Source organism: Heterodontus francisci, chromosome 3 (genome assembly GCF_036365525.1).
Source record: "Heterodontus francisci isolate sHetFra1 chromosome 3, sHetFra1.hap1, whole genome shotgun sequence".
Taxonomy (NCBI): domain Eukaryota; kingdom Metazoa; phylum Chordata; class Chondrichthyes; order Heterodontiformes; family Heterodontidae; genus Heterodontus; species Heterodontus francisci.
The window spans coordinates 76,765,460-76,776,400 of record NC_090373.1 but is presented as its reverse complement, the minus strand read 5'-3'; the positions used below and the strand labels follow the sequence as shown (position 1 = coordinate 76,776,400).

At 39.1% G+C, this 10,941-nt stretch overlaps 1 protein-coding gene across 1 annotated transcript; it reads left to right on the top strand.

Annotated features, from left to right (window-relative positions):
* The first annotated feature begins 3,284 nt into the window (after positions 1-3,284).
* Positions 3,285-10,694, top strand: LOC137367114 (uncharacterized). The gene is made up of 20 exons (XM_068028550.1): positions 3,285-3,348; positions 4,153-4,280; positions 4,757-4,897; positions 5,216-5,296; positions 6,148-6,315; positions 6,407-6,503; positions 6,817-7,034; positions 7,312-7,465; positions 8,075-8,289; positions 8,364-8,478; positions 8,557-8,762; positions 8,838-8,955; positions 9,042-9,208; positions 9,307-9,386; positions 9,461-9,588; positions 9,764-9,953; positions 10,030-10,171; positions 10,254-10,347; positions 10,421-10,522; positions 10,597-10,694. Exons 1-20 carry the CDS (start codon positions 3,285-3,287, stop codon positions 10,692-10,694), a joined length of 2,706 nt encoding a protein of 901 aa, XP_067884651.1.
* The last annotated feature ends 247 nt before the right edge of the window (positions 10,695-10,941 follow it).

Sequence of the window (10,941 nt, the reverse complement as noted above, 5' to 3'; positions counted from 1 at the left end):
ACCAGAACAAAGACCCTTGGCAGTCATGGAAATGGGCAAACTGAAGAAAAATTTCCTCAAAGAACCACATGTTTTCTGGGATGCCAAAAAGGGGGTAGTTAAAGCAGCACTGGCACCAAGATAAAACAGGCTGCAATTGGTTTTTGGACTCATGAATGAATGTGAATGAATGAGAGAGAGAGATGCATGCTTTTTTTTGTATCTTACATTTTCTCTCTAGGCCCTTTTCAATGAATCGCACTTTTCTCAAATCGCATTTCATTCCACTGGGTGCGGAGGTGTCATGCAGACCCCCACCTGCCAAGAAAGAGGCATATTAATTTTGTCATATGAACATTGATTTTAAACTGTTGCTGGAGTGAGGAAGTGATCAACTGTGACTGGGAAAACATTTACATACTAACAAACAGTGCTTGTGGAGACAAAGGGCCATTCAACCCACAATGGACTTTGATCACCAGACACTGAAGGTGAGGAAGCTCACATTCCAGGATGACTGCTAAGATGGCCGAATTCACAAACAGACATGGTCAAACCAGTTAGTTACATGACTAACCTGCTGGGCAACCGGAGTTTTTTTGAGTTGTACAGACAGTTTGAGAGGAAGAGACTCCTGAACTGTAAAGACCTCTCCTGGCTGGCTCGCCACAGCCTCTCCTGTCTGCTCCCAACTCTCACGGAACTCCAAATCCACTGAAGAGGGGAACCACAAGAGAGAAAAGTCTCCTACATCGAACAAGGTTTAAGAAGAATACTGGACCCCGACGAAAAACGAGACGTACCTACAATCAAGGACTCTATGGTGAGCTCGAAGAACAGTGACCAAAACCATCTTCAGATATTGCCTCAAACTTTTCCACTTTATTTCTTCTCTTTTCTGTCTCTTACTGCATGTGTGTATCACATATGCATGCTAGCATGTGCGCATCATGTATCCATAGGCATTAACTGAATTAGAGTTTAAGTTTAATAAAGTTCAACCTTTCTTCTTTAAACCTAAGGCAACCTGTTTGGCAGGTTTCTTTGCCTTACAATTGGAAAGCAGTGAACAAAGATGCACTAACAGGGAGCTCTAAAAAAAAGTGTTTAAAATAAAACCCTGTTACGGTAAGACCAGGTAAAGGCTGAGAGGGAACCCTAGACCCCTTTCTGACCTGGTCGTAACACTGTAGCAATGATAGGCTTGGATGTTTTGCAGTCCGCAGACAGGGTTCAAAACTTACAGTATTAACTGGAGAGAGAGAGAGAGATTTTAAGAATAAACTAACCTCTTTTTTGTTTAAACTCAAGAGACCTATTTGATTGGTCCTGCACTGGTTAGCTCTCAAAGCTCATCTGCTGTGTCCAAAAGAAACTCCAAGTTTGCAGAGATGGACAGACTGTCACATGATTGTCTCAGTGTATTCTCTTTTTCACTTTAATGAGATCCAAAGCTTACAATTTCAATCTCTCTCAGGTCTGATTATTTCAATAATTACCCCCTGGAGGTTTGTCTCTACGAGGGTGAATGTTCCAAGATGGCTTTGAATGGCTTGGCAATGATGGCAATACCAGTTAATTCATTTTACTGCTCAAGCTATTGTTCTGGATGAGGGCTTGTTCAGACATGCATCTCCACCTCCAAACCTTGGAATGTGAGGTATTTCAATGCAAATTGTGATGGCCATCTCAGCTGCTGTCTTTTTAAGAGTTGAATTTAGGATTCCAGCTTTCCTTTTAAAAGTTTAATGTAGGTTACCAACCACTGAATTAAAAATTATCATTCAGCATAGCACACTTTCATGACAATACTGCAATCTCCTTTATCCCATCATTGGCAGTCATGTCTTCAGCAGCATAGATCCCACACTCTGGTATTGGAGCCAAGCCCTTGGTTGTACAATTAGATTATTATATGAGACTATTATATGAGTTATTGTCGTTCTTGTGGTGCCCCAAGACAATGACGATCACGATTTTTGTTGCTGACTGGGGTGACTCGGTGACACTCCACCCCCTCCCTCCAACTATCACAGTGGTCAATGCTTATCCATGGTGTGATGGCACGCGGATCCCTGCAGCGTGCACCAGGTGCCGGCGCTGCTGCTAATGAGCGCGTGACGCTGAGCCCGGGACCGGGGCCCGGGTTAAATGGCGCGCGCCCCCTCACTCCTTTCACCATTTCAGTAGGAATGTGTCTGCTTTTTAGTTCTGTTGCGGGGGGGAAGCAGTTAAAGACGCGGCCTGGGCAGTTTCGGGACAGGAGTTGGATTATGGCACCTGTCTTGTTATTTGGGTAAGTCTTTCAATGTGAAAGTTGGAACCTGGAGGACATTTCCCACCTTTTACTTATGGTTGCTCCGTTTGTTTCACAGCTTGTTACTGTCGGTGACTGCGATAGTCCCTGAAGTCTGGATGCAAACTGCGCCTCCAGGTTAGAGTTCGTACAAAGCCCGTGTGTCGCGTCCGATGGACTCGTGTTTTATATTAAGGAGCTCCTCTGATCCGTTTCTCTAGGTTTTCTGAAGACTGAATGCCGTGATGCTGTCTTTTGGGTTGGATTGAATAAACACTTTCTTGTTGGCAAGTTTTGGCAGATTAGCGTTGTCGGTAAGTTCACTGCCGTTACTTTGGGATCTGTCTCCATGTAACGGTCCTCGGTTCCTTGTCTCAGTACTAATTTGGTGGAGCCGAATTAGACCGTCTCGGATCCCACAATCTGGAGTCCTTCATTGTCCCTTTAATCTGAGGATCAGTTCACAGAATCGTAACAGTGCAGGCGGCCATTCGGCCCGTCGTGTCCGCACCGGCTCTCTGAAAGAACAACTCCTTCAGTTCCATTCTCCTGCTTTCTCCCCGGAACGCTGCACATTACTTGCTGCCTGTGCAGTAATGGTGTTAATGTCGTGAATCGTTAAACCCCTTAAATGTTTTCTAAAGTTGAAGGATCAAAATATGTGCATAGCACTAAAGTGGGGTGTAAAACAATCGAATCCATTTACACAGTGACGTTTAATAAGATACACAATTCACTTGGCTGCTGTTTTTCTAGATAAACTACCAATTTATCTAGTGAAGAGGTGGTGAAAACTGACTTTTTGAAGAAGTTCTTGCTTTTGAATAGTACTTTTAAGAGCAAACCTAGACTTTCAGGAGTTTGGTCTCAACTTCAGTGTGGTGTACATGTTTAATGTTGGCATTGAGTTCATCATTTGTGGCACGAGTGTTGTAATTTTGTTTTTTTAGAAAACTGTAGAATGTTTTTTTTTGGAGGAATACTTCAAAACTTAGCATTTTCTCTCGCCATGGGGAAGTATTCTCCAGTTAGTCTTTGGGTAGGTGCTGAGGAAATGAGGATGTTTAAGGGAGGTAACTGAAGGTTTGGCTAAAATAGTGTAGAGGTTTCTTTTCTTTTTTAATTATGTAGTCCAGAGCTTGATTGAAAACTGCCACTGCCTAATCTTGGAGTGTGAGAACAGAAAGTTGCCAGGCACTGAGTTAATGTTGAGGTGTGGACTGATTTTATTGCAATAAAATTGCAAAAGTTTTTTTACTATATAAAGTGAAATACTACAATATGGGATGAAACGTTTAATGGGTATTCTGATGTCTACCTTGACTCTTTTTTATTTTTAAGTGTATCCTGGTGAGTTCAGTTGCTTTAATTCTATCAAGGATGCAGAAAACAATTTTTATAGCTAACAAGTATGGTTCATTGAATTGCTGAATACAAAATATAATGTGCTTAAATTAAGCAGTAGGTGAAAGTGATTTTACCCTATACTTTAGAGGCTTGCAAATGTTGGCTTTGTTCTCATGCCACACTACCTGGATTTGGCTTTTTTTTTGACCCTCTGCCTCTTAGATGAGGAGTGCTTTGTTACTCTTGCCAATCACATGTAGAATTATGGTAATTTATACATATGGTAACAAGAGTACCTAGATTTTAAACTATTGCATCCAGAAATGCAATTTTTTTTTTTTAATAAAAGCAAGCTATCTTACTAAAATTTGAGGATGGACACTTCCCTACCTGTGCACCTGCCAGTCCCTGAAGAATCTATTTTCCCAACTGAAAACACAAATTTCCCTACAGAGCAGGATATTCGCAACAATAAATTAGCTTTAAATCTGAATTCTCCAGTTAACTCTAGCCTTTTACTGTGTTTTCAGATCTGGCTGGCAATATCTTTCATGTTACACCAAGCTTTGCTTCACAGTGTGGCTATACAATTGCAGTGGATTCCTGGAATAATATTGAATTCCGTGCCTCTGTCCTTAGCTGTTGTGTCCATATTGTGGTAAGATAAAATGGAGAAGATTACATCGTTACAAAATCCAGCTTTTATTCTAAAATGAGACCTGACACTGAGGACTGTGCCAGGGCAAATACAAGAAAATTAAAACATAATTCTAATAAAATGCTATTCAAACACCCAATGGGAAGAACATTTATTGGCCTCTTGGGGATGGGGTGGTGGATGTTTGGTGCTCTATGCATCTTAATTGGGGAAACCTGTTCTTAACTAGAATTTGATATCTTGAGATTTTGTTCCACAATGAAGTAGAAAAGTATAGACCTGCACCTGTATGGAGGTATTTGATCCTGTGCAAGTGAAATATCTTTTCTAGAGTTTGTTTTGAAGTAATAGTATCCTTGCTATGTGGGGCACTTAAATGATCTAGGTTCCCTACAAATGTTTAGGGAGTGACCATAGGGTCGCTATTTGGATACATCATTCCACTATAGCCTTTACATTGTCATTTTTGTTTGCAGGCTGATGAACAGTTCAACCTCACTGTACAAATACATGTAGGAACTGACAGAGTAGTGGCTTCAACATATATTCAAACTCTATCTTGTATGTACTCAGCATGGGCTGCAAGGGAAATTTTCTGTGAAGAAAACTACATGCAGGTAAATAGAAAGCAAATTATGCCAATTGTTAGTTTGTGATCAGCAATACTATCTACAATTAATAGTAGTAGTTCTGACCTGTTCCAGGAAGCAGTATAAATTACAAATATCAGGCACCTGCCAACAATAAATTTGTAGAATCTGTCTGGAATGATTAGGTAAATGGATAAAATTCAATGAATTAGCATAATTTGCCTTGATTTGACTTATTGCAAATCTGTCAACATTAGTGACTCAATGCTAATAGAATTATAGGCATGCAATTTTAGACTTCTTTTAGTAACCACTGGGTAATATAATAATCTCTCTTTCATGCAGGTCTCTGTACAAAGACAGATACCACCAATTGAGCAGGATTATGCACAAGATGCTCAAGACTGGTCTTTAGTACTTCCAGAAGTAAGATATCATGGGAATGGAACTTTCAATGCTTCTTACATTTTTGCATCTCAATTCAGTAACTGCTTTTAAAGGATTTTTTTTTAGCTTATTTCTAATGAATACAGTGGGACTTAATTTTAATTTTCAAATCAAAACTCTACCCATTGAACCCATTCTTCTGTTCATGCACAAGTCAGCATCAATGGAAGTTGTACATGCAGGAATTGTGTAGTGCAACATGCTGGTAATTGATATCTTTACCTACTTGAAGCTTCATTTGCATTTTTATGACCCTGGCTATCTGTCATAATGCAAGCAAGTATGAAAAATGCTATGAGTAACCAAAGCATGTTTTTATCTAATTCTATCATATCTGCAGCTAAAATTGTTACATTAAGAATTTTGGTAACTTGACAATTTTGTTTGGTTATCAGATACAAGCTACTTGTGCTAAACAAATTTGCATAGCTGTATATCTTGCCCTTTTTTGACATCAATCATTCAATTTGGCATCTTTTAGTACAAATTACATAATTTTATTTGCAGCTTGACATTTCTAGCAATAGTCATTTATGGCAGAGGAGGCCATTTGTCCCATCAAGTCCATGCTGGCTCTCTGCAGAGCAATCCAGTCAATAGGTAGAACTTCAGAAGCTGCAGGCTTCCCATACTTTTAGCATCAAATACTGGAGAAACTTTCTTGTGTTTTTTTTTTTTTTTTTGTTATCCTACCATGGCTTTAATCACAGATGCATTCACTTAAATTATTGAAGAATGACTTAAATATTGCATGAATCTTGCAGCATTATCAGGTTTGTTGCAACCTTTTTGTATGGAAAGAATTATCATGGTCTCAACTGTTCATCTAGGCAACGAGTGTGGAAAGTGGAATATGGCAAGTGGTATTTCACATTTCTGGTGACAAAAGGAGTATGACTGTGAGAAAAGCACATCAGATGAACTATGGAATCAACACAACAATATCTCGAATTTTGCTTCGTGCTCCATATCATACAAATGAGGCTCAAATAGTTCTGGTGAGTTCACTAATCCTATTCCACTTCATGTGGCATTTTTGACTCCATTGTGTTTTTTTTTTAGATTGACTGACTTTTTTTTTCCAAATAGGTCCAAGGTGTGCCCTTGTCTGTCATCCGATCAAGTACCTTTTACAAGCAGCAGTGGATGATTCTTGTAATTGACACTGCAATGGCTTGTCCACTTGGTAAGAAGTCAATTGTGCTTGCATTTGGAAGTTGTAACACTTCTAAAATTCAAATAAAACTGACTTTATTTTCCCCATGCTTGACTGATTTTTAAATCACTTTCAGGGCAATATTGGATTCTGTCGTCTAAGCAGTAGCTTTAGTATTGAAATTCCTTTTTTAATATTTAAAATAACTGCCTTCTGAACAATCCTCACTACACTGTCCTTGGAAGGAGCCTTCCTCATTCTGTCTGTGGAATAACTTGAGATTTTGTGGGGGGTGGGAGAAAGAAGAAATAACTAGCAATTTAAATATGCTATTATCCCTCAGATGGTATTACATTCACTGATGACCTAATCCTGTGGACAGTACCAAGAATCTTCACTCCAATTGTGACCAGTGCAGTTCATCAAGACAACACCTCCATGGGAGTAAATGGTATAAAGTTGGACCCCAGAAGAATGGCAGAAAGAAACTATACTCTAGATAAAAATGATACAGCTCTTGCAATAAGGGTCCCAATTGGAGCACAGGATGGATACTATAAGGTTGGTGAAGAATTGGATTTTGTACTTCAGATGGAAGGATGACCACAGCTAATTCATAGCATGGATCAATTTTGAATAGTGAAACCTGATTTACTTATTTAAAGCAGTCTCCATAGAAGAACTCGTTGAAAGTCATTTGAATGACGAATTGGATAGGAACAGTCAAACATTCGCTTCCTTGTAAAGACATGAATTCAGATTCTTTTCACGACTTTAAAATGGTAAACTTGAATAACTAATAGCTTATAAATGTGAGGAATTGTTTTTTACTTTTCAGAGCCATGTGCAGGATGGACAATATGGTATAAAGTACAGCATTAATCTGTTCTTGGAACACCTGTGGGAAGATGAGGCATGGGGACTGAATAAAATCAATGTGATCCATCCAGTTACAACTCCCTTTATTCCTCAGCCCCTTGTTCTCACTGATGGTATGCATTATGCTCTTTATTTTGAATGAGGGATAACTGGCATGTTTTGAAATGGGGGTTCTAACCTGCTCAGCTAACCAAATGTGGCCCATGTCATAGCATTTCTAAAACCTACTCAACACTAATCATTTTAGATGTGAGGTCCCTTTGCTGTACAAAATCTGTAATAACTGTTTTTTAGTATTTCAATGAATTTCAATGTTTGCAGGTGCTGTACTGTTCCCTTTTTTCCCTATGGTGGGGAGAAAGGAAAGGATTCTTTTTCTCCCCCTCCCCTCCTCCCCCAACCAAGTTCATAATGTTAAACTACTAGTGGAGAGCTTTTTCCTCAACATATTCTATCATTCTGGAGTGATCTTCAGTACAAGTTCCAAAAGGTGATATCTTTCTAACTTTTCTGACTATGGCCAGTGTTTACTTATGGCAGTGCATCAAGGGTGTAGAACTCCAAACTGACTGACTTTAAAAATTTGCTTGTTCACTGCAAAAGGCAATTAACATGCCTATGCAGATAGAAAAACAATTTACATGTGGTTAAATGGGTTTCTGCTACTAAATGCATGGATTCCAGTTTACAATTCAACTGTTTCCTACCTTTTTTTTCCCCAGATACCATTCCTGAGCAATGGCTATTCAACGTCACACTAGGCAACTTCCTCCCTGATGTAGAACTGAAAAAACTCACTCTGGGCTCTCAATCCTTCCCTGTGGATGAAGCAAAGCAGGTGTTTAATGTGTACAATGGGACTACCACAAATGAGACAACCCTAAATAGAATCTTCATTCTTGAAGTTCCAATGGAGGCACCAGTTGTAGACAGAAAGGTAATGGAATATTGGAGCAATGTATGTTTCCACACTGCTTGACTGTGACTCATCCCTCTTGTGTTTCCTTTTAGTATATAGGAGATGGTGTTGAACAATATACCCTTGACATCATCTACACGCTGACTGTGGTACCTGAAAATGTAACATTCACACATGTAGCTCATTTAAAATATCAGCATAAAATAGGTGAGTGCTCTTAATCTACACAAGGAAGAAATGATTTTTAAATGCTTTGAGTAATACTATAAAATGTTCACTTCTTAGTACTTCCTATGGCAAATGGCTTTTGTGATGAAGCAAACATGACCCTGGTAGTAACACATGGAACCTTGGATCAGTATTGGATTCCTTTTATTGGGAATGTACGACTAACCCCTCACTCTGCTGAGCAGTATGGTTATATCTTCAGTGATAATGGTACCCACTTAATACTCTCAATTCCACATGCTGCAGCTGAAGTTGTCCATGAGGTAAGCTGCTTTGAACTAGTGTCTTGGCTTAACTTTTGAGCTGGTCCTGATTTTTTAATTGTGGCTTCATTACAGGCAATAAACAAGCAAGGCCTTCGAAACAGATTTGACTTCAAACTGAAGGATAACAAAACTCTGGATGTGCTAGCCAACTTTTCTGTTTCCTGCAGTTTTCCTGTAACTGACTTCATAAGTAAGCTCTGGGGTTTTTTTTTTTCACTCATAACCAATTTCTTGCATATTGATAGCATACTGACTACTTTTTTTTTTTCCCCTCAGCTTGTTTCCCAAATGGAAGAATTGTCATTACTGCTTTAAAACTTGAAGCATTGTTGGGTGTCAATGGTAAAATGATGCTGAAAGATAAAACCTGTGGACCAAAAGAGAGTGATGAATTCAAAGCCACCTTTGAATTTTCTGCAAATTCATGTGGAACAAGTAGAAGGGTAAGCCAACAAGTAGACTTCTGTTGAAATATAAATTGGCCTAGATTAAAGATTCAGCAAGCATCTGGTGACAGACTAATTTTGGTTTCTCTTGGTAGTTTGAGGGGGATTACATGATCTATGAGAATGAAGTGGTGTATTTCAAAAAATCAGCACCAGCCAGTGATCCAATATATCGGTAAGAATCTGAGCAGCTTTTTTTTCTTTTTGTGTGGTTATATGAATAGCAAGTAACATCTTTGCTCCTCCTAGGCTTGCAATATCCTGTCATTACCGTGTAAATGACTCACTGCATCTTCAGTTTGAGCACCAAGTAAATCCTCAGCCAACTGTTGTACCTGGATATGGACCTATTGTCTTGGTTATGCACCTTGCCAAAGGTAAATCTTGTACTTGATATTTGGTGTAAAGCTATTTTACATGGAGCTAGTATAAAACCACTAATTTAATCATCTAACTTAAATAGCTGGGATGAATTTGAAATGGGAGCATTTCTTTTTTTTTTTCCCCTCTGCCGCTGCCCTGGGAACATTCAATTTGCTTGGATGCTTGCAGATATGTCCTACGTTAAGCTGTATGGAGAAGCTGATTATCCAGTAGTGAAGTACCTAACTGATCCCCTCTACTTTGAAGTACAACTGTTGTACAATGAAGATCCACAAATTGAACTGTTCCTGCAGGATTGCTGGGCAACTGCATCACCAGACAGACATAGCATTCCACAGTGGCCTATTGTCATCAACAGGCAAGTATGAGCTGCTCTCTTCTTAAAAAGAAGCAAATGACTTTCCTTACTTAATCCAGGTACTTTTTGTTAATAGCTGTGAGAACCATGCCGATTTGCATATGACTATCTTCCATCCAGTAACAAGTAATGAGAGGGTCAGCTATCCTACTCACTACAAAAGGTTTGAAGTCAAGACATTTGCTTTTGCCTTGGGAAGCATTGATGCCTTGGGACAGGTGAGGATTGCTTCAGTGCAATGTGTTTCAGTTCTTTCCATTTGCTGCCCTGCTATGCTTTTTTTTTTTCTCTTTTTTTTAGGTGTACTTTCATTGCAGTGTAGTCTTGTGCAGGAAGGAACCAGTAAATGGGCTGCTCTGCCCTGGGCAATGTGTACCAGGAAAACAACGAATGGGTAAGGCATTAAGATTAGAATAAAACTTGATGTTTCCTGAAGTACTCTACTGACTAGTTGTATGCAACTGCAGGTCGGAGTGCTGATACAGAGCACCATCTGCATGGATCTGTATCATCTGGAGCAGTGGTAATCGTGGCAGAAATCCCTACAGTGGAAAACCAGATTATGAAAGGTGAAGAATCATTTCTAGAGCTATTTTTCAAGCAGTAATTCTGAAATAATGTGCCTTTTTTTTTCTGTCTCCAGATAACCATATGAAGTCCTACTCTTGGCCACTGCTGTTGATTGGCTCAGCAATAATTGTTGCTTCTATTGTGCTTGGAATTGTTAATCACAAATGTTAAAGATCAGTATCTATTCACTTAATAAAAATTATTCTAATTCAAAGTGCACTTTGAGTTTTAAACCCAAATGGCAAATCTAACCATATTTTGGCCTTTGCTGTAAGGGTCTGAGTAAGTTCAGATTGAATGGAGTATGATTTTTGAATTATTAATTGCAATGATCCAATTGCAAGTCTGAGTACTTGCCTTTTCCAAATTCTTGTGTTTTTTTTTTTCTTTTGAATTCCTGGTAAATCCACCATTCACT